We start from the raw sequence: 25,972 nt of genomic DNA, 5'->3' as shown, positions 1-25,972 counted from the left end.
GTAAGGTTATTTTATATAAAACATAAATCACCATAAATATGTGTAAATGGAAAAGGACTGTACATAAAAATAATTGATCAATAACATCTCTTTGACCTATACTCAGAGGACATAATAAAGCACTTGGTGAAGCAGATATAGGCATTAATATCTATTATTACTTTTATGATTAAGAAGAAAGGTTAAAAAAAAGTCTATTAAGTTGCTTAAAAAGCTGATTAAGTATTTCATTATGTTTATTACTATTTGATAGCAGTAAGGTAATATGTATTTATTTATGTATATTATGTTGTGGTTGTAAAATAGTTTAAAAAATGTAAAAATATGGACATGTAATAACACTTACTTACTAAGAAAGTCAATTTATCAATCAAAATATAATAATAAAAATTCATGGAAAGTCGTCGTGTTCCAATATTGGTATAATAGAATAATAAAATCGCAATACAATTTTACATTATAAAATACGTAAGTATATACAAGAGTACAGGATAATAAAATAACAAAGAATATATGTATATATAATAGGTCGATAGTTTGGAAAAATTTACATACAACAAACGTAACAATATTCAAGATTCAATACAGAGTTATCTCAAAGTTGGCGTCTTATCTTTAATTCTACTCAGAACGCAGTAAAAATACAGATAATTTTTTCAAATAGTTTTTTAATTGATTAAAAATATTTGAAACAATTATTATCTATAGTTATACAATTAAAAATAAAGAATATCAAGTTTGAAATGACCCTGTATAAGAAAGTATATAAGTATTTTTTCTTTACTTTTCATTCATTATTAAAAAGGCAGATAATCTTAACATATAATGGACAGAATACCTGTTGTTATAAATCTCATAAAAATATATATTATATTATATTGTTTTAATTATTCTAATCGACACCAGCAAAACCTTGCGAACCTTCTATTGCTTTGATTAATTTTTCTCTTAGTTGTTGGTAACTCTCGTATGGTGGTAAATCCAATCTATTAAAACTACAAAAAAATAATTATTTTAAATAATATCTAATTATATTAATTAATCTCACCAAGTATGAGCTCTAGGGTAATTGCCCACTGTACCCCATTTTTCGATGGTGAATAATTGCGGACCGTTACTACCATAAAGCTCTTTAAAACCATTCATGGGAACGCGAGACGTGCCGGTAACGAATTGAAGTAAACGTGCTCGCATTTCATTCGAAAAAGAAAGTACAACGCGCCAGAACCATTGAACGACAATGTGATTTCCGTGATAATCGCCTTTGTACAATGTATTCTGTTTCCAGTCCTTTACATCAATGTTTTGAATACCGCACATTAAGAGTTCCAATTCGTTTTCATCAAATATTTTCACCAGATTTAATTGGACTAAATCGCTGAAACCTGTCAGGAATGCGTCCATTTGTTTTTGTACACGGCTTACAAAGCGCCACTTTATCACGCAACTATAAAATAAATAAATAAAATAGAAATTATACATTCATTAATGAAATATCGTTTTAACCTACCTAATATATTCGTCTTTATTAGAATTATCAACAGGAATGTTAGCTCCACCCGGTTTTAACTCAACTAGGGATGTTTGTCCAAATGAGTCTTCATCAACCGAAAACGTAAGATCAAGTCCAGAGGGATCGTTTTCTTTTATCCATAATAACGACTTGTAATACTCGCTGTCTACTGATTCCATATCTTTCAAGTCAATGCTTTTACCAAGCATCATTTTATAAAACGGTCTAATGAAAAACGCTGAAACGAAACGATACGTTAAAAATTAGGCTAAAAAAATAAAGCAAAATTTTTACCGTCTAGTAATTTTCCGTGATAAACTGCTAATCCAGCAACGCGACCTATAAATTTAAAATAATTCAAATGCTCCTCGTTACACATACCGGAAGCAGGGTTTATTTGTAATGTATAGTTGTCCCTGAAAACATTAAAAAGTACTAATTACTTTACCTATATATATTTATTTTAAGTCTATTGTTGTGGTCTAGTTTTAATGTAATAAAAATATACAACGTTGAATAAAAACCAAAGCTAACATTAACACTAGATGTAGAATTAGAAACATTCGGGTTTAGTCATGCGTCTCTCAAGACCCAAAAGATTCTAGTTCAAGGTCAAGTGTTAGTTCTCATTTTATAAATTACTGGCTGGACAGGCAGGTTTTAGGAAGGGTAGATAACGTTTACATCTTAAAACATCTGGTGGATAGAGAGTTGGATAAGAAGGGAGGAAAGCCCTATTCATAGATGTTGAGGCGGCATTCGATAAGGTAGATGGGGAGAAGTTGTGGGAGGAGATGGTGGTTGTGGCGAAGAATTCGGCGGAAATGAGAGGGATGGTGAGACACTTGGAGAGGTATTTCAGGACCCCCTTCGCCTTGGAGGTAAATGTAGCAAAGGCACAGATGATGAAGTTTTGCAAAGAGGGAGGAATGGAGATTGAGGAGGTGAGATAATTCACATATCTGGGGTAAAGGTTCAGGGAGGACAGCAAGGACGCGACGCATGTGAGGGGGGTGGCTAAAAAGGCTAATAAGGTGATGAGGCAGGTCTGAGGATGGGGTGCGGGAGTGTTTGAAAGGGACATCAAAAAGAGAAAGATTATGTTTGATGGGTTGGTGAGGAGTGCAATGACGTACGGGGCGGAAGTTTGGTGATGGAAGAGGCAGAATCGGTACTAGAGGTGGGTTCTAGATCTGGCGAGGGAAACACTGCAGTATATTGTGAGGGAACAATTGAAGGTTGATGAAATGAGGGTGGTGGCGGGCAGAAGAGCAGTTAAATATGAAGAAATGATAGATGGATGACCATACTGCGGGAGTGTTGAAAGGAAGTTATGGAGGGAAAGATTAGATATGGTAAAGGAGAGAGGAGGGAATATTACAAAAGGACGGGTTATTACGAGGCATGGATAAATAACAGAATAAAATGTAAATTTTTGGTTCAACTTTGACAGCTCATAGCTCGACAACAAAAGAGTTGCGACCCTATGATTATATAAAAAACTTGTGTTATTTTGGCAAGCATTACCTCCTAGTAAAGTTTTCCAATTAAAATCTGAACCACCCTGTATAGTTCAATTAACACTGGCCCTGAAAGCCTTCGTACTTTTTTTGAATTTCTACTTTAAATACATTAATCGGAGTTAGTTAAGATGATTCATTATCCCGTTCGGAAATAATATAAAAAAATCAACGTCAGTTTTGAAATTTCATTGGTGAACTCAGTTTAAATGAAGAAATAAATGTGAGTCATTATAGTAGAAAGTGAGTTGGTTATTAGTGTATGATGTATTAAACATCTAACAGTACATACATGTAGTGTTCTTAGAATCTTTTATCCTCAAATTAAAGATAAAGAATTACTCTTCTTCGCCGGTGTAATGAAACATTTAAAATTTTTAAATTCATCATTACAAGGTAAGAGCATTTTTGCAGATCATATTAATCATATTTTTTCTATCTCCTAAAACTTCGTTTCTTATTGCTTAAAGTAATATAAATTAAGCTCTATATCAAATAAAAAATCCCAAAATCAAAATTGATTTAGTATTTAATCTATTGCATTTACAGTTTTTCACTGAAACTGTACATGTCATCTCTGTAAGACACCTATATAAATATTAATTAATACGTACATTGCTGAATATTCATATAATCCATAATAAGGATTAAACATTTCTTTTGATAATAGAAAAAACCATTCTCGAGCTAGTCCGCCATAATCTAAACCAACTTCTGCCTCAAACTCCACCCACAACTTGGTCTTTAAATTATCTGGTCTAGAAACTGAACTAATAACCCTGTATGAATCTTCTAGGATATGTGTCCTTCTCACTTTAATTTCAAATTTATTAGGTACATTACTCTAAAAAAAAAAAACAATTATTAAGATAGACCCATTACAAAAACTATCCAATTAAGAACGTCCAGCATATTTTCAAAATAAATACATTAATGTCACTTTCTACCAACAACTCCAAGAAAGCTAACGTTTCTATTTCGTGAATAAACAATTTTTTATAATCCTAAGACGTTCTTGTTTAGATTCCTACATAATCAAACTGACCGGTTTTTTCAATTGTCCTTTCATATACTCGTATTTTCTTTTATAATCTCTAGAATATGGAATAGCTGGACCTGCAATTGATGGACAAGACATTCTTGGGTCTTCCCATTGAGTTGTTCTTGTATCTTAATTTAAAAAAAACCAAATGAAAATTTGTAAGTTTTAATTTAATCATATTTTTACTATGATCAATGAAAAAAATTCGTCCATCACTGTGTTGTCTCTCTTCCCAGCCTTCCGGTAACGGACCCAAATCGTCTTCTACATTCTTGTTCGTCACTTGAACTGTTTGATTGGGCATAGGAGAAGCGCGCCCTGTTCTTGGATCAACCCACGATGTCGTACGCTCATTGTGATCGATGAAAAAGATGCGTCCGTTTGGAGCCACCTGCATGGACCAACCTGCGGGCAGACCTTCACTCTGCAAATTTTGTTGACTAACATTGCTATTGGAAGATGTCGTCGAATCACGTCTAGATGTATTCGAACTATCCGTTGTGTCATCCGTCTATAATTACAGAAAAGTATCATTTTTATCTTATTTTTGTACACTTGTGTTACACAAGATAGATTAAAGTGACTGTAAAAGTAAAAAATTGTGGCAATACAAAAATGGAAATTTTTTGGTTGTTAAAAAAGTTGGTCCACTATTGTTTACAATTACGGAAATTTTAATATAATTTCATGTTTACAAAAATTAAGCGAAATAGGATTGCTTTCCAATTTATTTTTCCATAACCTGATATACAACCCAAAGTTAACTTAACAACTAAAATCTAAATTTGTGATTATGCAAACGACGCTGTAAAATAAAAACACACACACAAACACAAACAGGACATCATTGATACAATATACAATAGATGATGATTATATGATTAAAAAGCTGTGAAGCATGTGTGGAAATTTACAAGAAGCTGCGGTTTTTAAGCCAGGTCCACATCGAATCGAGTGCGGGACACCAACCTCATCGCTACAATCGCTGCGAGCATACATTCGTCTACGGGCAATTGAAGATCCCAATAAAGCGTTGGGAAACCCAGCGACTTCGTTAACGTCATCTACGGCTGAGTCTCTAGCACTACCGCCGTAATCGCTTTCGGCGCTCGCATAATAATCAGATGAATCGTTTCTTACTGAATTTGTCTCGGAGATGATGCTCAAACGATTCGACGCCGAACGACGACTTTCATCATCATTACTAATTATTTCTGCCGTTTCGGACTGCTGTTCTTCGATTATTATCCGATTGTTGTCGTTCGATTCGTTTAGTTGACTCTCTGTAGAAGGTGTCATGCATCCCTAAGCACCGTGCAAAACAAGATCACCACATGCGCAGCTCGTACGCTTAATTAATTCATTGTTATGATAATGTTTTTCAGTTAAAAAAAAAACAGATTGAATTACGAATTCATAATTAACGTAATTATATGATTAGTAATGTTACGAATATGTAGTTTAAGATGATTTTAGTAAATTTCTTACCCGTGTAGTTGCGTTCGAATGTTCATGTTGGTTCTCATCGTCAACACTAATATGGAAACGACGGTCAAATTCTACAGCTAATTCCAATACCCTTTGTTCTTGAAGTTGGTTATCCACATTTAAACTGCAAAAAATTAAGTTAAAGTAATACTTTGTCCCACATAAAATGCAACACTAACCCTAAACCTAAAACTAGAAACATTCTGTTTAGTCGTGCGTCTCTTAAGACGGCTAAACCCGAATGTTTCTAGTTCTAGGTCTTGTGTTAGTTCTAGTGATAATGCAAAACTAAGAAAACTGACCTATCCTAACATTACCCCATATTTTTATCAGCGTTGATTGACATTTGTAACATTTCTAAATAAAACTAACCTAACTCAACTTTTCTTTTCTGGAAGTTATTGTTCTTTTTAATCTTACTATATTAAAACACACTCTTTGATATTTTGCTGGAACTGCGTAGAACAGGTACAATAAATTATTTGCATCCACTTAAAAAGATTATTTTCCATCATAATACACAATATAATGGAATACAAAGCAATGTTTGTGCTACATAAAGAAAAAATCAAAAACTACCTGTATTTACAGATAAAACCGTTTTGTTTGCGTTTCCTTACATGATAACATTATTGTTGAATAAACAGTTTCTACAAACCTAACGTTTATCTTTCAACCTGATTTTTTAAATATATTTAAAACTAATTTACTTAAAACTTTGTAATATAAAAACTATAGACTAATAAGTTAATAGATATAAAAATTACTTACGTTAAGGTCGGTCTTTCCCACTGAGTGGTTCTTGCTATGTGATTAACATAGTACGTCCTACCGTTCGCATCTTGCCGTTCCTCCCATCCTTGCGGAAGCTCTGCTGTTGATTCCGTCGACGGTGAATTAAATATGGATGGCTAAAAAGCAATATTAAATTTGTAATAATTTATAATCACTCATGAGGGTACCTACGTACTGCATCATCTCCCACAGAATTATTTACAATCTGCCAATCGTTGTCGGGTCTTTCTTCTTCCGGCACGTCATCGATGGTGTTGTTACGCAGGAATGCATGATAAATCTCCAAATACCCGCGCACTCTCGACCGTGAACTGTAATCACTACATACAGCACCACAGGTACTGTCAACATGCAATACTCAAGCAGAAGGCAGAATGCGTAGATAGATGAAGAAGTACTTTTATTGTAGATGAGAAGAAGTATTTATCATATTATGTTATCTGTTATCAATCGCTTATTTACAAATGTTTTCACTCTGTGTATGAGCCGTTTAATTTGTAAGAGATATAAGTCCATTTATGTCAATATCAACGTGACTTAACATGCTACTCAAACAACTCGACTTAAAAGCAATGGGTCAAGCCAAAATCAGAAGGATTTCTGGTTCCAAAATGAACACTTTTCCAGACCGTTTGATTTCTCGATAAGAGAATTTGGTTTGCTAACGACTTTTTTTTTGAGTTACTTAAAGGGGTTGGTCTACGTAAACAACCCACAGTTCGCTTTCAAGAACAACATTCGTAAAGAAATCGACAATCTAACGCCGGAATTAAAATAATAATTGCAAAAATATATACAACATACAATATATTTTTTATGGCAGCTAAGTTTAAGTGTAAACACAACTAAAATAATTGATAAATAGACTTAGATCACATTCAAAATAAATGACTCATATAATTTACAAGCTCATGCGAGATATTACAATACTCAATAGATGTTGAAAACAAAAAGTGTAAAAATATGTTTTTAAATGATCAAGGTATATACGTTATATCGTAATTTTATAGCTCCTATCCCCTGTTGGTAAATAATATATCTCTTAAATACTAAGCCATTAAAGAAAAAAAAGAATCGAAAGCCATGCTTGCAATATCTACAGTTATAAGAAATTTAAGAATGTACATCTATAAAAATCCGTTTTGTAATATGATTATTGAAAAAATAATATGAAATGTTAGTAAAATAATTAATACTCTGTGTTTAATGAACCAAAAATTGATACATAACAATTATGCTTCATACAATATTTAAATTTTTTTAAACACAAAAAATCGTCTGCGTTATTCTAGTAACGGCCATGACCCGAGAAAAATAAATTTATAATTTCCGCCTCGATAAGTACTAGTTTTATCTGTGTACTTTATGAAACACTATATTTTTTTTAGATAAAAAGTTGCTGCAACAAGTCCCACGAAAGCGACGTAACTCTTTTGCAGTGTGACATTTTTTTTAACCCAATTTTTAATGCAATATAGATAAAACATCATACTTTAAAATGTATGACATGGTTGTTCAATAACATTCAATTTTATACACAAAAACAATTTTAATCACAAACGCACATAAACATATTGAGTTCAAAATATTGATTGGTCTTGCTGTTTTTACAATTTGTATTCAAAATGCTCAAAGCATGCGCAAAGCAGGAATAAGTATATGTAGATTGGCTTCTTAAAGTATCATGTTAAATCCAATACAACATATGTTCAGTACGTTTAAATCCGAAATGAAACTGAATTTAGATTATTTTTTATTGAAATTATTGCCAATAGTGAACAGGGAAGGATTCATGTAATATATATCTTCAAGTGTACAATCACATACAATGATATTACTCAGCTGCTATGTGGAGAGAAGATATGACCACATAATAGTTATTTAATTTGTTAATTGTGCTTGTTATTTAATTTATAAATGTAAATGTGTTAATGTTAAGAATTAAAAAGTAAGTCATGTAACTCTTTGTTTTGAAAATTGAATCTAATATTTTAATCCACCCAATTATGCAGATTCCTTAAATTTATTATTCCATCTTTCGAAGATGGAATATATTTGTTGTTGCATGTTCTAGCAATATTCCAATCTTATTGGATAATGAGTCAGCTTACTTCTGAAACCTAATCAGTAAAATGAGTAAAGATACCCCTCTTGAAGAACATGAGACACAATCTATTACTCATAAAATTCTGTTAAACTTCAAGTAGTATGATGTTTGCAAGACATTCACCCAAAATCGAAAATTTTTGTAGTAAAAGATTTTCTGTTTTATAGATATCCGTGATATTTACTTTCAAATCAAGAATTCATAGAACATTTTAAAGTAACAGCACAGCAAATGTTTGAAGTTATTTCCCAAACTTTTTATCAATTGGGCTCCATGAATTCACGATCTCCCACTAGCGCGGCCTAAACCAGGGTGTTAGCAGATTGTCTGGGTAGCACCATGTATCTGATTTTGCAATATTTGCTCAGTATTAACTTTCGTGGCGTACACTATGCTTTTTAAGTGACCCGAAAAGTAAAAATCAAGAGGACTGAGGCTGGGCGATCATCATGGTCAGGCCATAGGACCATCTCAACCTATCCATCTTCCAAACAACTCATTATCTACATGTCGCCGATTATATCTAGGAAACTGAAAAACTTTTACTACATTTTTTTCATCTGTTAGTCATTATTTGTCATGAGGGATAAATCTCAAAGTTTGTGGGCATAGGTTGAGAATCATCCTGTATAATTCTCATTTAGAACTTAAATTATTATTGAAATTGAAGCTTTACATTTCATCAAAACTATCTCAGAAAAAATTAAATATAAATATGTCTGGTACAACTTATTAATTGCATAATGATTTAATATTGGTTTACACTGTACCAAATTTCATCACTTTATCATTAACAATATTTTCACTCCAGTATGATTAATATGTTCCCTAAGTTGCCAAAACACAACAGTATAACTATACATTCATTAAACACAGAATATTTATATATAATTCACTTCAAAACCCAAATAATCCTTAACAGACATCAAATTTTTGAAAACTTCATCCATGATGTCGTTTAAGCATTAAACAAATTAATAAAATAAATAAAACATCATATACCTTCTTGGTTTTAAAACATATTTTGTTGGTAAAATAGCTCGTCCCTCTTGTTCTTTAGGTAAGCTGATTAACGTCAACTCAACCATGCCCAAAAAATCATCTCTTGTTAATCTGTTCTCATCGAATACTTGGAATATAAGTTTATGTTCTGCTGGCTTAACCCTAAATACAAATTCTTCGTTCCAATTAGGATTCAATGTCTTCTTTTTTGTTTTAGTTAATACAGAGTCAATAGTTTCATCCCCATTTATAGTATTTAGGTCAATCCGTACATATGGATCACTAAAATTTAAATTGTATTAAATTTTTGGAAATTTAACAGTATTGATGGAGTCACCTGGCTCCGAAAATGTCTTTCTTTGCAAGTCCTATTCCCTTTATTACTTTTATTCGTAAGTTGCTTGTTGGTTCCTCGTTCTGAAACAAAAAAGAAAATAACTACAATCATTATTTCTAGGTTATGTCCGTAAATTAATTGATAATAAAAATCGGCATAATTTAGAGGTGTGTATATTATATCGATGTAATCGCATTTAACTGAGTATTATATTACTTACATATCCATCTATTCCTATCCTGGGCACGTACCCGTACAGATTATCAGATGCCATGAAAATATTATGGTTTTTTTTCTTGTAGTAGAAGTATGAAGGTTAACTACAAGCCCAAGCGAACATTTACACTAAAATGAATTTTTCGTTTCACAGCCGCGAAGGATTACGATATTTATTTAGACGAAAAAATTAGATTTAAAAGAAAATTACGAACGAACGATATAACGAGTAAATACAACGACGAACATTGTGTGTGATGTCAGAAACGTCAAAATTACAGTCGATGTTCGTCTCTCTTTCACTTTTGCAAATTCCGATTGAATGATTATCATTCTGTTTCTTTTCCCAACTCGCCGATAATCCCCTTCGGGATGTTTCATATTATCACAATCTATTTTTTTATAAAGTAATAAATAATTAGTACCTTAATGTTTTATTGAAAAATATTAATTTTAATAAAATTATAAATAATTAATTCAGAATATGATTTTTTAGATCGTGTGTACAAATAACGTGATCGAGAATATAGTTTTTTTCTTGTTTTAAAATTGGCACCCTTGAAATTATTGGGGAATATTTCCGACACATATAGATTGACATTTATATAGATTTTTAGATCTATATGTATATAATCTAGAATATTTCCAATTTTGAATTAAAATTCAAATCTATAAAAAAGACGACTTAGTGCCACCTATCGATCTTGACATTAAACGACTGAACGTCTCACATTGGCCACATTATATGTCGGTATTGTCGTTATCTGTGATTCAAACAAATTTGATATTTGATTTTAAGAAAATCTAATAAAGTGTGATTAATACATTATTTTGATTCTTGTTTTACAACTAGTTACAGTTTTTAGAACTCCTAATCATTTCTATGATATGTACTTATACATTGTTCTAAAGTGTAAATCATTAAGATAAGATACGTGATCAAAATTAACATGGTTCATAAATATCAATTTAATTTTTTTATCATATTATAATTAATTTACCGTTTCAATTACACATAGCGATCTTCTTGGAGCTCTTGGCACTTGGGCGGTAGAAGGTCCTCCGCTACCCCAAGTGTTGCTCCTTTGACGATGCTGGAACGCTCGCATGAATAAAATTAAACTTTACAACTTGTAAAATATCACTATATCACCACAACCATTATAAATACTATTATAAAATGAAAATACGTTTGTTTAAACCATTCACGAACTACTTAGCTATGTATATATATACATTCTTTGGGATACTTAATAAGTTTGATCGTCATTCATCTGCAAACTGACTTATCTACAAAGATTAGATCGTAGTCATAATAGAATAATAAAGACGGTGCGCGTTACAGCAACCAGTTGCGTTCATTTCGCTCTAACTTGCAAGGTCGACACTGTAACGTATGCGTGTATCGCGTATTAATGCAAATGGACCAATTGTAATTTAATTACAAACGATTATGAACAGGAATTGTCGATTTCATGATATACATAACATATAAAAAATTGTTTGAAACAAATTATGACACGACTATTTTATTATAGATCATAAATAAACGAGTTATAGGTGAGTCTGTCGATTAACGAGGGTTAATTCTTTTGCCATTGTGTTAATTGCAATAAAATTAGAAAATTGGGCGAAGAGATCCATTTTATGTATTACCTGTAATATATCATCTTATTAATACTTTCTACCTACCTGCTATGCATATCTAAGTTACCATGACTGGTTATATGGTTGCCTAACCTACACAACTATCTACCGAGTATTCAATTTTGAGAGAAATTCAATAACTTTAATTTGCTCGAAGTATTTGATGGCTGGAACAATTGTCCAGCCAAAATGTTTTGTAAGACACAACACAAAGATGCAGATACATAACAGTCCGTAAGAAGTACAACTAAAATATAAAATTTTATATCCAATTTGGGTAGAACTCCAAAGCTTGGGATGCTAAATCAAAGAAGTCTTCTTCTGCCCTAATCTTATAGGGTAGTCCCCTACAATGTGTTGGATAGATTGTTTTGAAGTTACCTCATAATTATAAAGGTTAATTAGTAGGATAAATATTTGGCATAATAATATTGAAATGTGTTAAGAATGAAAAACACGTTTTATTTTACAAATACTTGATAAAATACAGATATAGTATGAAATACAGAAAAAGTAACGGCTATGTTATAACTGGTAGAATAAATTTTTATAAAAATACTATTGAACTAAGTAGTCTCAAAATAAATAATCTAAGTATTATTACAATTAAATGTTGTCATCTTCATTTTTTCATATTTTTTTCAATAAATTTCATTAAATTCTTTTGGAGGGTATTCATTTGTTCCATCATATGAGAATCAAGTTCGGGAACTTGGGAATCATTTAACATTCCGAACGGTTGAATGGAGACAACTTGACCATTCTTCAAAGGAATATTAATATTTGCATTTTTTGGTTGAGTATCAGACGTCATTAATGGACTTCCTTGTACAGAAAACGCCATTTCTCCCATATCTGGTCTCCGTAAAAGGGCTTGTGGTGTGTTTAATTTAACTTTTGGTGTAATATAACCAAAATTTTGTGGTTTATTGGATGGTGTTGTATAATTAATTACAGGACCATTGTTGTTTGAACAAGATTTTGATCTGCGAGTATTTTTCTTCACCGTCATTGTTTTCTTGGTTTTTGATTCACGTGTTAAAGAACTTGTACGACTTCCAGCTGTAAGATAACCTAAGTAACCGTAAAGGTTTAACATGTTAGAAATGTAATGATGGAGTTATTGCATATAAATATTAAACAATTAAATAAGAAAAAAGATAGTATTATAAAAAGAACCCAACACAAAAGCATGAATTTAACAAATTTAAATGAAAAGTATATTTGTAAATCAAACCTTCATCGTCTTTAGATTTATTTCGTAATCTACTGCTTCTTCCTTGATTACCATTTGATTTTTTAACTGTGCTAATTGCAGCACCTGCTAAATTCGAAGTAGTAGACAAACTATTTAAATTTGAAAGTGAAAGAAAACCAGTTGCTATCTACAAATTACAAAAAAAGAATTGTTGAATATAAAAAAATAACATGGATTAATTTTAAAACTCACCATTTCTTCTACCGTTTTATTTAAACATGATGATTTTTGCATCTTCACTCCTTGAAAGAAAATTTGTATTTGGGCTATCTCTTTTTCAAGTCTGGCGTCTATATGCTCCAAAATCATGTCAGCTAAAATTCAATCCCGTTTTTTATACAACTCTTTAAAACACATCTGTTTAAAATTTACCTCCTTCCATAAATGATTCATTAAAGGCTCTTAGTGAGGACTTTGGCAGCTTTATGCTTGTAGTGGACTTAGTAGAAGTAGATTTTCCACGTTTTGTTCTTGGCATCTTAATTATTTGATGTTATTTCTTACCCCAAGATGTGAATTAGATCATAAAAAACAGTCCTTGAGGTAACTTTTAGTGAAAAAACTCACATTAACGACAATTTTATTCAATCGTAAACTATATTGTTTTCTTATCTTTTGGTTTTCTTTCTAAATTACACGCAGAAATAAGTTCAGAAAAATTCCGGAAGTTTTTGTAACGTTCTTTTATGACACTAAAACTTTTGTATGTACCGCCAACCTTAAAAAATTAAACTTCTTATTTTTAACGGACAAATTGTTTCGACACAAATTTTAATTGTATTTTTAATCGATTTATGTTTTACATATAAGAATAAATATATTGCATATAAATTAGCGATTTTTACATTATTATTCTATAAATATTTACAATTCATGTATAGGAACTTTTATGTTTTTGTGGTTGTGTATTACGCTATGGTAGCTGGCTTTAATAAAAATAAATGTGTACCTTGGTAAATGGATAATAGATGGTGCGACTAAAAATTTCAATTTTATTTAAAACCTGTTGAATTTATACCGATTTGTACAATATAGCGATTCCCAGTCTCGTTTGAACCGATTTGAAAGTATCGTCATAATTTATATGGTAAATATATGAAGTTGAACGGTATTTTGAGTTCGCATTTGCCAATACAAACTTTAGTTGAACAAAAGGTGGCGCTACATAGAAGTTATTACGCTTAAAATTTATTATCCGAATTTTATTAGTCTTTCTACGCCACACATTTACTTTACAGATACATTAAACTATTAATAGTTTATAGTGTAATATTATTATATTAGAAATCTTTAAATATGTATAATTTTTCTTTGATATTTTTGAACTAACTTCACTTAAGACTTCTAGAATGACAGTTGTAAATCAATATGGCCGTTTGTTGTTCTGTGCCCAAGTTCATCGAAAGGAACTCTGTTTAAATATTTGTCGAACAGGTTCTGCCAAATAAATAACCTTATCGTATTTATTGAACCATTTATACCCCCGCCTTGGACCTGACTAAATAGTTGCAGTTACACGTTTATTCGGTAAACAAGAAATTCGTTGTTACTTATTAAAATTATACAGGTAGGTAAGTAATAACAACTATCTTTAGTCCAAAAAAAACATTTTTACGTTTCAACTTTAGCGATTATTCTTATCACCTAATTAAGTAATTGCTTTACAACGTTTTAAAAACGTTTTTATTGTTAGTGTTCTATAAAATTGAGTATAGATTGGTTTTAGATGTCTAATATAATTCCACCATTAGTAAGCAATTCTCCACCTCCTATGGTACTTACGTTGGATGAAGATGAAGATGAATTTGGCGATTTTACCTCTGCAGGTGATGGAACCTATGCTTACGATAGTAAGTGTTTTGTTTGCCTCCATATGTTACCAATAATCTTTTTCTTAAATATTTTGTAGATTATTCATTGCCGACCACTCCTCAACACACAAAATCTTCTTCACCTGAATTGTTCCTGACACCCAATAATAATCATAACAAAAACATTGTTCAAGATGAAAATAATTGTGATTTAAAGTCCATAAGTGCGCCAACAACAACTAACAAAGTCAATTTAATTGAAAGTCGAGATTCTTCATTTCCTAATAATATAAATAATGTATATAGCGATAAAGATGATATTTATTATAATAATAGTAAAAATATGATTAAAAATGAGTTTGAAACGGTTTCCGTGCCAATTAAGGACATACATAAGAATAAAGAAAACATTGGTGGTGGTTTAAACGTGCCTTTTGTAGTTGACGATAAAGAATTATCCGTAAACGATATTGAATTGGATGTTAATGGTGATGATTTAGGGATAAATGATGTAATTAGTGATGAGACTAATTTATCAAATGATGAAGAACCGCCCGATCTTCATGTTGTTGATGATAAATACGATAATGAATCGCCTGAAATTGATGATCTTAGTTATTATGATGATTATGAATATAAAAATGATTATAATAAGAAATCAAAAAGTGGGGATGGGAGGGATTTTAATGAAAATACCGTTAATATTAGTTCTAATTTAAAAAATAAAGAAAAATCTAATGAAAATAATGAAGAAGTTTGTGGGGATTGTTTAAGTAATAATGATAATAACGTTTTGAAAATTGATTCAATAAATGAATTAGAAAATAAAGAAATTCAAGAGGATTTTGAAATATGTTTAGAGAAAAGTGTCAATGAAGAAGAAATCCTAAGGAGGTGTAATGCTCAAATTGATTCTTCGATAGATACAGATAAAAGTAGTACACCAATTGAAGAAAACGACGCTTTTGTTGATGCTGTAGAAGAAATAAATGAAATTATTAATGCTAATGAATCAAATGATTTAAAAGTTAATGATGAAACATTAAATGAATCTTTTTTTAATAAAGAATATGAATTACTAGAAGAAAATACAAATTTAGACTTTCAAGAAGATTTTGGTGATTTTGCAAATTTCTCAGATTTTTCATCTTCCCACGAATTAAAAGAAGATAATCAAAATATTAATCCCACAATTTCCAAGACACCCAACGAAATTTCTAGTCTCTCCGAACAACTTAAAGACACCCAATTAGACGATTTTGACGATGATTTTGGTGATTTTTCAATAGCAACTTCCGCCGTCGACGTTGATGAATCTTCATTGTCAACGCAAGATGAATTAGCTGAATGCGCATCGTCAAATCGTGAATTTATTGATAAAAGTCAAGTATTGGAACGCATGGGTAATATTTTAAAAGAGTCATTTCCTGTTGGTTCACCTGAAGGTGTCGATGCGCAACTTTTAATGAACGATTATCTTATGACAAACCAAGTTTTTAACCAGATGAAAAATATCACTGAAACTAATGCGTTGAGTTACCAATGGGCTAAATCTGTTAGTCAGGAGAAAATGTTGAACGCTTTAAATATTGATACTAGAAATATTGTAAGTTTAAAAAAAATTTTTAATACAGGGTCATCCATAATGACCATTAGAACTATATAGAGAACCAAATGAAGTGGGGGTTTGAAAATTTGCGGAATTATGACGTTTGATGCGATTTTTTTAATTAAAATATTTTCAGTTCCCAATTACTTGTGGTTACACTGGAAGTGATGTCAATTTTTACATTTCAAATGGAACACTGTATATTATTACATTTTTGAAATTTTTGTTCAATTTTAAGCCACTTGTATGTTACATACCCTATACCTAAGTTTCATCATTTTAGAGATATTAATTTTTTTTTTAAGATGACAGCTGCAATGTTTTATTCAATAATTTATAACTCATCTACTCTGATCATTGGTTCTTTAACCACAAAATAATAAAATTGAAAACATCCAGAGCGCATTGGATACCAAATAAGCAGTTAGAGCAAACAACACTTTATTCTTCAGATGTAATTTTAAACGAAACTTTAGTACCTAAATGAGAAAATGTAAAAAGTAAAATAACTATTTAATTAAATGTTCAAAAACACTACCATTTTCTCCTAAACATGATTCAATTCTTGTTAACATGTGACGGTTGGTGGCCTCTCAGATAGAGTTGCCAGGTAATGAATTGAATGCAGCTTAAATTCTGTTTTGCATATTATTTTAGTCGCTTACAGGATTTGCATACACTTGGTCTTTAATAGAACCCCAAATAAAAAAATCTAGTGGAGTTAAGTTAATTCGTTAATTCCAATCCATCTATCTTCAAGTATAGCATTGGTCCTATGTGCAAATCATGGAAGAAATCGCAACACATTGCGTAAAATTCCTTGGTATCTCTCTAAATAAAATGAATTCATATGATAGGGTTACAATTTGAAAAAATGGCCTTTTCTCAAATTCAACTTTGATATTATAATTTGAACAGCCTCTATAACATTTTGAAGAACCTTACTGATCCTTCATAATGCATTACTATCACAACACTGATTTCTAGCGAGCATTTCAGCGATTCCAGCTGGCATTTTATATTGAAAATATTAATATCTCAAAAATGACTCAACTTAGGTATAGGGTATGTAACATACAATTGGCCTAAAATTGAACAAAGATTTCAAAAATATAATAAAATAATAAAAAACCCCGCTTCATTTGGTTCTCTATATAGTTCTAATGCATGGTCGTCGTGGATGACCCTGTATAAGTATGAAAAGTTATAAAACTTTTTGATTTTGTAGTTGTATGGTCCGGGTTGGAATCCTTTAATGCCAAAATTTGCAGCAAATCTCCGTACGACACCCTTGGAACCAATTAGATCTGATTTGTTATTGACACCTTTAAAACCGAACTCATCTGAGTGCTTAACACCCTCTGAATCAAGTTCCGCGGAAGTTCCAAGCGTGCAGTTTGATTGGAACGTTGCCGGATTAATAAACCCATTAGACTGTAAGTAATTTAATTTTATTTCCTTTTTTTAATATTATAAGATGTATTCAGTAAAACAAAACGATAATAACACTTGATTTATCTTTTCCATGCTTGCTTTAAACGGACATTTTTCTGTATTTGTGGTAATAAATAACCCATTTTCTTATTTTAACTTTTTTGTGTGTGTGTTGATGAAATTGTTGTTAATTTATCTGAATGATTATGAAAAAAGCTGCTCAAAATGGTACGATGTTGCTTGATTTAGAGCAATTAACAGCTTCGTTAGATATTTCTTGTATTAAAAGTACTACCAATGGTGATTGTCAAAATGTTATTGAGGATGAATGGGAGTATTGGTTAAAATGTAAGTACATTAAACGAAATATATTAAATCCAACTGGTTAATGGCTATAGCGCATCACGCACTTGAATTATTTTTTTATTATAGATTTAAATAAATAAATAAAAAAAAACAGATTTAATAGACATAAAAATATTTAGTCTATCAAATAGTCAAATATAAATTTTAATATTTTATTTATACAATTAATATAGAGTTCTAGACTTCACTAGAATGCCATTTGGATTAATAAATGCAGCTCAAACATTTCAACGCTTTATTAACGAAGTAATTTCCAGTTTAAGTTTCATTTGTGTCTCCTTGGATGATATTGTTACTGCTAATAAAGACAAAAATGAACACTTAATTCACCTTTAACGACTTTTTGAAAAATTAGATAGTTTTGGAATCAACATTAAAGCGTCTAAATGTGTTATTGGAGTAAGTTCAATAGACATTTTAAGCCATCATATATCTTCCATAGGTTAATCTTTAAATAATTTTCCTCAACCGCAAAATCTGAAAGAATTCCAGAGATTTCTTGGATTAATCAATTTCTATCACAGATTTGTTCCCAATTTTTCTGAAATTCTTGCGCCCTTACATTTTCTTTCGACCACTGTTTGCAAAAATAATCAGAAGCACATTACTGTGTTGACAGATGAGCACACTGACTCTTTTTCACGTGCTAAAGATCTGTTATCTCAGTCCGTATATATCGCGCATAATATACAGGTATAGGTGCAGTTTTGTCTCAGGCTATTAATAATACAACCCAACCCGTCGTTTTCTTTTCAAAAGCGTTATTACCTAGTCAAATGAATTATTCAACTTTTGATAGGGAATTTTTAGCTATTTATTCATTCTAAATCAGATAAAACTCCAAGACAAACACGTTATCTTCATTATATATCTCAATTTACTTCAGACATCAGGTATATTAAAGGAGATTCTAACATTAATATAGAATCCCTCAACTTTTCTTATCTTGATTTAAAACAGTTTAAACATGCACAATCTAATACAACATCTTTTATAAGCCCAATCTCGAAGTAATAATAATTTTACACCCGTTGAAGAAAAGTCAACTTTTCCTGATAAAACTCTTTGGTGTGATGTATCCATTCCTAAAATTTATATTCCCGAAAAACTCTGCAAACAAATTTTTCAAAAATTTCATTATGTTTCATATCTTGGCATATCATGGTATACGTGGAACTCGTCATTTATTAAAGACGCTCTTCTTTTGACCTCACATGAGTAAAGTCTCTTTGGAAAATCTTCTATTCAGCATATAAATGTTTCACAAGGCAGATTGGAACATATACATATAGATCTTGTTGGACCTCTTACTCATTCTTCTGGTTATTCATACATTTTAACAGTTATTGAACGTTTTACTCGATGGCCAGAAACATTTCCAATTATAGACACTTCAGCGACCACCATGGCAAATACTTGGTTCTACACAAATTAGCACTTCTGTTTATCATCCAGAAAGCAATGAAATATTGAAGAGAATTCATCGTATATTCAAAAATTCCATTGTTGCACGTGGAAGTAGCAACAGTTGGTTTCATGATCTTCCAATAATTTTATTAGGACTCAGATCTTCTTTAAAAGAAGATCTGGGATGTTTTGCTGCTGACCTTGTGTTTGGACAACCTCTTCGTCTTCCAGGCGAATTCTTTCTTAAATCAAACTGTTTGATAGACACAGATCAACTTCTTCTTAGTCTGCGTGAATCTTTTGCAAATTTGAGACCAACTCAGACTAACTTTCATTTAAAATTAAAACCATTTATACACAAAGAATTGTTTAAATCAATACATATTGATCATTTACAACCAGCATTTTTATTGAATGAAACCTTACATGATATTAATACTGTTAAAGAAAATCCTAAAGAAGTAAAATTAATACTCCAATATAAATTTTAATCTTTTATATATACAATTAATATAGAGTTACTAATAAATGAACTCTATAAAGGCCATTGACTATTGGTTATTTATATTTCGGTGATATTACTATCATTGCCAAAAGTTAATTTAAAATCTAAAGTGTTTCTATTATTTGGCACAGATAGTAATTTCCTATATATTTTTGCATATTAAAACAAATTTGATCTGAATTTTTGTTGTAATCCATTATAATAGTAATAATAATAATTTTTATTAATTGTTAATAGCATTACCACCAGAATTGAAAGATGAAAAAGCCGAAAAATCTCACGATTTTATTTCACATCGAAGAAGTCACAGCGATAACGAATCAGTCAAATCTCTCCAATTGATAACCGACACCGAAATAAGGTCTGAAACAAACGTTTCGAATCAAAACGTTGAAGATTTCGACGATTTCATCGGCGGGCAGTCATCTTCATCTACGTCGTTTGCCTGGCAAAAAACGATACCTTTAAAAGAAACTTACATCTCAACTGATTTAATTGAAAGTAAAACAACGCCAGATGTTTTAACAAAAAATATTTTAACAAATACTATCGAAAACGATTTTGAAATAATGAACGTTGAAACGTTAGATGTTAGAAAATCGTTGGAAGTGAATAAAATTAATGAAAATATTAGTATAATTAATGAAGATGATGAATTTACGGATTTCCAAATGAGTTTACCAGAAAAAACGATCAACGTCGCGGTTATTGAGGAAAGAAAAACGTCGCTTGAGAATATTTTGCAACCAATTCGAGCATCGTCCGAAATTTTAAAACCAGAAACGAAAACCGTTTCTGAACAACCCGTAATTTTATGGCCAGATCCGGGAGTTACGTCTGATGAGTTATTACATATTGAGTTAAGTTATAGTCGAAAAAATGCTTGTGATAACGTTGTAGTTGAAAATAACGCGGTTACATTAAATTTAAATGATAGCGGCTCTAAAGAAAATATCGAATCAAATCAAAAAAATGTTATCGTTAACGGTAACTTTGATTTTAACACAAAAAATGTTGTTAATAACGAAAATAGTGTGAGCAAAGACCCTAAAAATATTAAACAAAGCGAAAAAACTTGTTTAGATGATGAATGGACTGATTTTGTTTCAAATCAAGAACCTTTAAAACCGTCATTTCAACAGCTTTCAGTACCCCAATTATCACAATTACAACCCCCTAAGCAACCAATTCCTGTGATAACTCCCATGGGTTTGATTCAAACGAAAATACCATCTAACACAACTTCTTTAAGACCACACCAACAACAACACTCTCAAATTCTTTCTTCACATAAAAACGTGCATCAACAACCATTAACAATCAGCCAACAATATCAAAATCATTTAAACGGACCGATATTTCCTAAATTAGCTCAAAATATATATTTGCCGAACCATTTTCAACCGGCCAAATTGAATTTGGAACCGTATCAATCATTCGGGGATAAAACAGCTACAAATGACGATGATGATTGGACGGAGTTTGTATCCAGTGCACCGGTTCAACAACAACAATTTCATGATGTGGGGAAAATTCAACAAAGAAACGGAGGATTTACGCCGAATATAATAACGAATCCGGGTCATTTTGATATTAATTATGGAGTGGGTAAAACGCAAAATAACGTTAGTTCTTCGAAAAATATTCCGAGTATTTCTGCTTTACCCGAACTTGATTTTGCTGCTTCTAAAAATAAAAGTTTTAAAAGAAAATGACTACAGGAGGATGTCATGCTCTAAAAACCTAATCTTTGAAAGGGCTGGAATTCTTGATTTGTTTAAATTCGTCTGGTTAAATAAGATGTTTTATTAACATCTTTATTTGTTATATCTGCAGGGGTCGTACAAAGGTGTCCCATAAATTTGATAAGTTAATTGTATATCAAATAATTCTGACCTAAAATAAAATTATGGTACTTTTGTGGTTTAGGATATAATTATTATGACGACTAATGTGTAGTACCTTTATGGAACACCTTTACCAGATGCTCTGCATAATTAGATAAATATTTTTTCTGTGATTACACATTGTTTATTATAATTTTTTTTTCTTTACAATTTTGAATTTGAATATTTTGTGAAATAATCGAATTTGATTTTTTACGTTCAGTATTCGATTTATTACTCTTATTGTAATATTATTACGTTAATTTGCACTATAATAATTACTTACATTTTATAATTACCACAAGATGAATTTTATTGCAAAATTTATTCTACTAGGTATAATAAGTTATAACGTACTAATTAAAATAAAACAAAATACAATTGTAAAATTCCAATAAATTTGTTATTGCGAATAAAATTCAATCGGTTTGGGGCAATTTTAAAAAAATGCAAAAAAGTGTACTGCGAATTGTACTTAATCACAATGATTTTATTCGTCCATTGTAAATATATACTTGTTCAAAAAAACATTCCAGTTGTATCTGTCAAATAAATAAATTATGATTATTAATTTAATTGTTTTTCTGTTCTTTTATATTATCAATGCAAATTTATATTGCGTAATCTTATTTATTACTTATAAAAGAAATAAGATTAATTGGCTATATCCCAATTAAACTGATTACAAGTCAAATTGATTCTAAATTAAATGAAATCAGAGAGGTGACTGGCTGAAGAGTTTCATAGAGGATAATTAGTAGCGTTAAATAGATTCTATAAATTACGACCAAGGAGATTATACAAATGAAAATCGGCAGCAGATAAACCAGGAGATACCGATATTAAGAGATATTAATCAATAGTAGATATAGAAACTCTTTCATATTAGTTAGAACTTATCTGGGAGCATATATTGAATCAGACTACACATCCTTGATAGGAGTCATGAAGGTGAAATTGAAGAAAATGGCTGTAATTAAATATGATATGACAATTTTTCAACATCTCCCAGTAAAGCAAAAGGTAGGTGATTTCATCATTGAAAAGGTCAAGCGGATAAAACAAGAGAACGTCATACAAGAGGAAATCATAATTTAAAGAAAATAGAAACAGCAAAGAAGTTCTTACAACCAGATAAAAAACGAAAAGGAAATCATGGATGACAGATGAGATATCTTAAACCTGATGGAGCAAAGAGGAATACAAAAAGAAATAGAGACAGATTAGGAGAAGGATCAGACAAGCCAGCGGCAGAGAGATGTGCAGAAATAGAAATGAGTTGAAATAAATAATATGGTGAAATAATTAGATATGGTGATGACAGATAGCATAGAGGGATTAGCAAAGTTAGTAGATCGAATCTCACATTGCCGTAAGCAATATACCTGGCAACTATATATGAGCAATAGAACAATGAACAAGAAATAAAATGCCGTATAGGAAAAACGGGGGAAGTTTTTAATAAAATAAGCAAAACTGTCAAAAGTCATGACATCTAAGAATTCAAGAGAATCATCAACAATCTAAGAGTCCTCAGGAATCCTGGATTTTAATAGAAGCCACAACTAAAACACTGAAAGTATTTGAGACATGGTTGAATAGACGAATGCACAAAATACTATGGACAGTGCTACAAAGAATGAACAAGGAATCGGATATCATGTATACCATCAAACGCATAAAATCGAGTACCTAGGACATTTCTTGAGAAATCAACACCGATATCGCTTACTCCAATCCATAATGTCAGGAAAGTCAAAAGAAAAAGACGACTCGGCAAAAGAAGGCTTTCTGAAGAAGGCTGCGAAACCGTGGACTGGGTTTGAGAAAACATCAGCAAAATTGTTTCGAGCTGCTGTCAAAATTATAATTGCCAACATTCGAATCGGATAGACACCTCAACAAGAAAATTTGAGTTCTTATTCTTTCTATTGTTGCAGAAGGTGACAATAACCTGTTAAGAAATGTCAATTTTCCAAGCAGAGAATGCTTGCGGATATCAAATCGATGAAAATCCAGGAGTTGAGGATTCTATAAACTGAAATAATTTGCTTCGAACACAATTTCCAACTCCAATAGAAAGAAATTTACGAAATAATGACAATTTTTCTTCAGTCGACGAAATTCCTGCTTCAGTTTTGAGAATAAAGCTGGCAAGGGTTGAACAAATACGACAAAAAATGTTAATCCTGAAAAACCTGACAATAGAATTTTTCATAGTCAACCTGATGACATTTCACTCCCCCGTATTTGGTCGATGAAGCTATGCGCAAGAAGTGGTTAAAGCTGAAACAGAGCGAATGGGAGAGAAGATGTATGGGGAACGAATGATGTTATTGCGAGGTAGCCGAAGACGATCAAGATAATGAGGGGGAAGTTGTGAGAGGTGGCCATGTCCAGTAAAGGCATTCTGCTGATGACGGGATATTGTCCATTTAATATATATTTTAAAAGATTTCGAATGAGGGAGATGAACCGGATGTGTGTGTGTTTGAGGCGAGTGAGGACCCTGCAGCATATCTTGCAGGAGTGGCCGGAAGTGAGGAGAGAGTAGGCTAGGTGGAAATATCGATGACAACGATATGGGTGATTAGAAATGGTTAGTAGGCGAAGCCAGTGAGTGGCCTTGGGAGTAGTTGGCTTGAAGAGGAAGATGCAACCGAAAGGTAGGTGGGTTGTCATCATGTTTTATTCATGATGACGGGATGAAAAATTTCTGCCTAAACGTGAAGTGCTTCCTTATGTTTCATACTCATACACAAACTAACAATAAATTCGTTACTGCTTAAATGCCCACCGTAGGAATTTACTATTTTCAAAATAAATATTTAATTATGTTATTATTTATTTAAGTTTATATTTAAACACTAATAACCACCAAATTTCTATAGGCATATTGGATTTATATCATATCTTCTACAAAATAATATGGGATATGGGCCCTATTGAAAATTATGACTTATTTATTTTTGCATTAATTTTATTAAAAAAATATCAAATACAATAAGATAATTCCAAATCGAAGTATATTTTAAGTTTTACATTATCGTCCACAACAACATCTCATCATATAATCGAATCTCTCACATAGTTCATATCCATTTAAAGGACAATGAACACTTGATGAACATCTTATAGGTAGGTATTCTAGAAAAATATAATTAACTAATATACTTAACAAAAAAAATTATTTACGATAGAATTGGGCGCAACCACAACAATAGCCATAGATAACAGCGGGATCGTCGTCACAAAAATGCGGTGGGCAACCAGTACACGGAGGATCTCCACCAAATAAAGATCCAACTAAAAACAAAATACACAAAAAAATAATTCCAAATCAAAAACAAAAAGATTTAAAATAAAATTACATAGTCTTGCCGTTTTATTTTTACCAACAACTTCACAATGAGAAATTCGAAAACTCCAAAAAAGCACCAACGCACAAAATAGATTAACAAACTTGTAGTTGTTCATCGTTTGGTTGTTTTGAAGCGAATTCTTTAGGAATAGACAAACTGGTTCGTTTAAATACTTGGGATTTATCTCAACTTGGGTTGGTTTTGCTTTAATGTTAGTTGGAGATAAAAATATTTTACAAGGTAATGCTTACATTTTCTGTATAAAACGTATTGTTTTACTGTTTTAAAAACAAGATTGTTAATCCGTTTTGACCATGTTCTATTTTACTAAAATCAAATAAAATTGTTATGACGATTTAAATGATCAATTTTGGGTTCTAGTCAATTTATCTTTTATAGGGATTTTTCTAAATCAATTTATTATTCAATTCAAATTGATGCAAAAACAAGTTCTAAATATTAATAAACAAGTTTGTTTTAACTTTTGAAAAGGAAATGACGCATCGTACGTTCTGATACGATTTTATTTTACGGTGTCTTTGGCGTCAGGTAAAATTTAAAGGTATACGTGATGAGCGAGGTGTTTTCCTTTGTAAATGCGCCTTACGGTTATCGTTGTCGTCGTCGTCGTTGAAAAGAGGGGAATATCTGGGGATCTTATTGACTT

General features: G+C 31.3%; 4 protein-coding genes across 17 annotated transcripts; 1 reads left to right on the top strand and 3 right to left on the bottom strand.

Moving 5' to 3' along the window:
- Positions 1-202: 202 nt before the first annotated feature.
- On the bottom strand, positions 203-11,385 carry LOC111422765 (E3 ubiquitin-protein ligase Nedd4). Of its 8 annotated transcripts, none has more exons than XM_071197227.1 (14): positions 11,022-11,385; positions 9,805-9,884; positions 9,468-9,749; positions 6,534-6,699; positions 6,335-6,474; positions 5,564-5,687; positions 5,045-5,380; positions 4,262-4,586; positions 4,079-4,203; positions 3,648-3,877; positions 1,808-1,929; positions 1,511-1,751; positions 1,049-1,447; positions 203-995 (listed from the first exon to the last, which is right to left on the bottom strand). In XM_071197227.1, the coding sequence occupies exons 1-14, from the start codon at positions 11,127-11,129 to the stop codon at positions 893-895; spliced, it is 2,781 nt and encodes a 926-aa protein (XP_071053328.1). In that variant the 5' UTR covers positions 11,130-11,385; the 3' UTR covers positions 203-892. The 8 variants fall into 8 exon arrangements, with proteins under 8 accessions (XP_071053328.1, XP_071053329.1, XP_071053330.1 ...); XM_071197228.1 differs by having other exon boundaries at positions 6,534-6,678; XM_071197229.1 differs by having other exon boundaries at positions 6,534-6,669.
- A 723-nt stretch (positions 11,386-12,108) lies between these two features.
- On the bottom strand, positions 12,109-13,630 carry LOC111422856 (borealin). Of its 2 annotated transcripts, none has more exons than XM_023056110.2 (4): positions 13,298-13,630; positions 13,118-13,239; positions 12,905-13,052; positions 12,109-12,741 (listed from the first exon to the last, which is right to left on the bottom strand). In XM_023056110.2, exons 1-4 carry the CDS (start codon positions 13,401-13,403, stop codon positions 12,290-12,292), a joined length of 828 nt encoding a protein of 275 aa, XP_022911878.1. In that variant the 5' UTR covers positions 13,404-13,630; the 3' UTR covers positions 12,109-12,289. The 2 variants fall into 2 exon arrangements, with proteins under 2 accessions (XP_022911878.1, XP_022911879.1); XM_023056111.2 differs by having other exon boundaries at positions 12,109-12,729.
- A 652-nt stretch (positions 13,631-14,282) lies between these two features.
- On the top strand, positions 14,283-22,514 carry LOC111422777 (aftiphilin). 6 transcript variants are annotated; one of them, XM_023056006.2, is made up of 6 exons: positions 14,283-14,492; positions 14,652-14,751; positions 14,835-16,342; positions 17,574-17,781; positions 17,996-18,127; positions 20,295-22,514. In XM_023056006.2, the coding sequence occupies exons 2-6, from the start codon at positions 14,652-14,654 to the stop codon at positions 21,770-21,772; spliced, it is 3,426 nt and encodes a 1,141-aa protein (XP_022911774.1). In that variant the 5' UTR covers positions 14,283-14,492; the 3' UTR covers positions 21,773-22,514. The 6 variants fall into 6 exon arrangements, with proteins under 6 accessions (XP_022911774.1, XP_022911773.1, XP_022911772.1 ...); XM_023056005.2 differs by having other exon boundaries at positions 14,641-14,775; XM_023056004.2 differs by having other exon boundaries at positions 14,283-14,496; positions 14,641-14,775.
- Positions 22,515-24,902: 2,388 nt separating this feature from the next.
- On the bottom strand, positions 24,903-25,906 carry LOC111422868 (uncharacterized). Its single transcript, XM_023056125.2, has 3 exons — positions 25,315-25,906; positions 25,139-25,249; positions 24,903-25,090 (listed from the first exon to the last, which is right to left on the bottom strand). Exons 1-3 carry the CDS (start codon positions 25,418-25,420, stop codon positions 24,987-24,989), a joined length of 321 nt encoding a protein of 106 aa, XP_022911893.1. The 5' UTR covers positions 25,421-25,906; the 3' UTR covers positions 24,903-24,986.
- Positions 25,907-25,972: the final 66 nt, after the last annotated feature.

The sequence above is a fragment of the Onthophagus taurus genome, chromosome 7 (genome assembly GCF_036711975.1).
Source record: "Onthophagus taurus isolate NC chromosome 7, IU_Otau_3.0, whole genome shotgun sequence".
Taxonomy (NCBI): domain Eukaryota; kingdom Metazoa; phylum Arthropoda; class Insecta; order Coleoptera; family Scarabaeidae; genus Onthophagus; species Onthophagus taurus.
The sequence above is the reverse complement of the archived record's forward strand: the minus strand, read 5'-3'. Positions and strand labels throughout refer to the sequence as shown.

Excerpts from the sequence above, each read along its gene's own strand:
- LOC111422765 (XM_071197227.1), bottom strand. The coding sequence starts at position 11,129 with ATGCGAGCGTTCCAGCATCGTCAAAGGAGCAACACTTGGGGTAGCGGA. Across the intron at positions 6,700-9,467 it reads TATGTTTTAAAACCAAGAAG|TACCTGTGGTGCTGTATGTA; the intron begins GTATATGATGTT and ends GCATGTTGACAG. Across the intron at positions 5,381-5,563 it reads ATTCGAACGCAACTACACGG|GGATGCATGACACCTTCTAC; the intron begins GTAAGAAATTTA and ends CACGGTGCTTAG.
- LOC111422856 (XM_023056110.2), bottom strand. The coding sequence starts at position 13,403 with ATGCCAAGAACAAAACGTGGAAAATCTACTTCTACTAAGTCCACTACA. Across the intron at positions 13,240-13,297 it reads TGAATCATTTATGGAAGGAG|CTGACATGATTTTGGAGCAT; the intron begins GTAAATTTTAAA and ends ATTGAATTTTAG. Across the intron at positions 13,053-13,117 it reads ATAAAACGGTAGAAGAAATG|ATAGCAACTGGTTTTCTTTC; the intron begins GTGAGTTTTAAA and ends TGTAATTTGTAG.
- LOC111422777 (XM_023056005.2), top strand. The coding sequence starts at position 14,652 with ATGTCTAATATAATTCCACCATTAGTAAGCAATTCTCCACCTCCTATG. Across the intron at positions 14,776-14,834 it reads TGGAACCTATGCTTACGATA|ATTATTCATTGCCGACCACT; the intron begins GTAAGTGTTTTG and ends AATATTTTGTAG. Across the intron at positions 18,128-20,294 it reads ATGGGAGTATTGGTTAAAAT|CATTACCACCAGAATTGAAA; the intron begins GTAAGTACATTA and ends AATTGTTAATAG.
- LOC111422868 (XM_023056125.2), bottom strand. The coding sequence starts at position 25,420 with ATGAACAACTACAAGTTTGTTAATCTATTTTGTGCGTTGGTGCTTTTT. Across the intron at positions 25,250-25,314 it reads AAATAAAACGGCAAGACTAT|TTGGATCTTTATTTGGTGGA; the intron begins GTAATTTTATTT and ends TTTTGTTTTTAG. Across the intron at positions 25,091-25,138 it reads TGGTTGCGCCCAATTCTATC|AATACCTACCTATAAGATGT; the intron begins GTAAATAATTTT and ends ATATTTTTCTAG.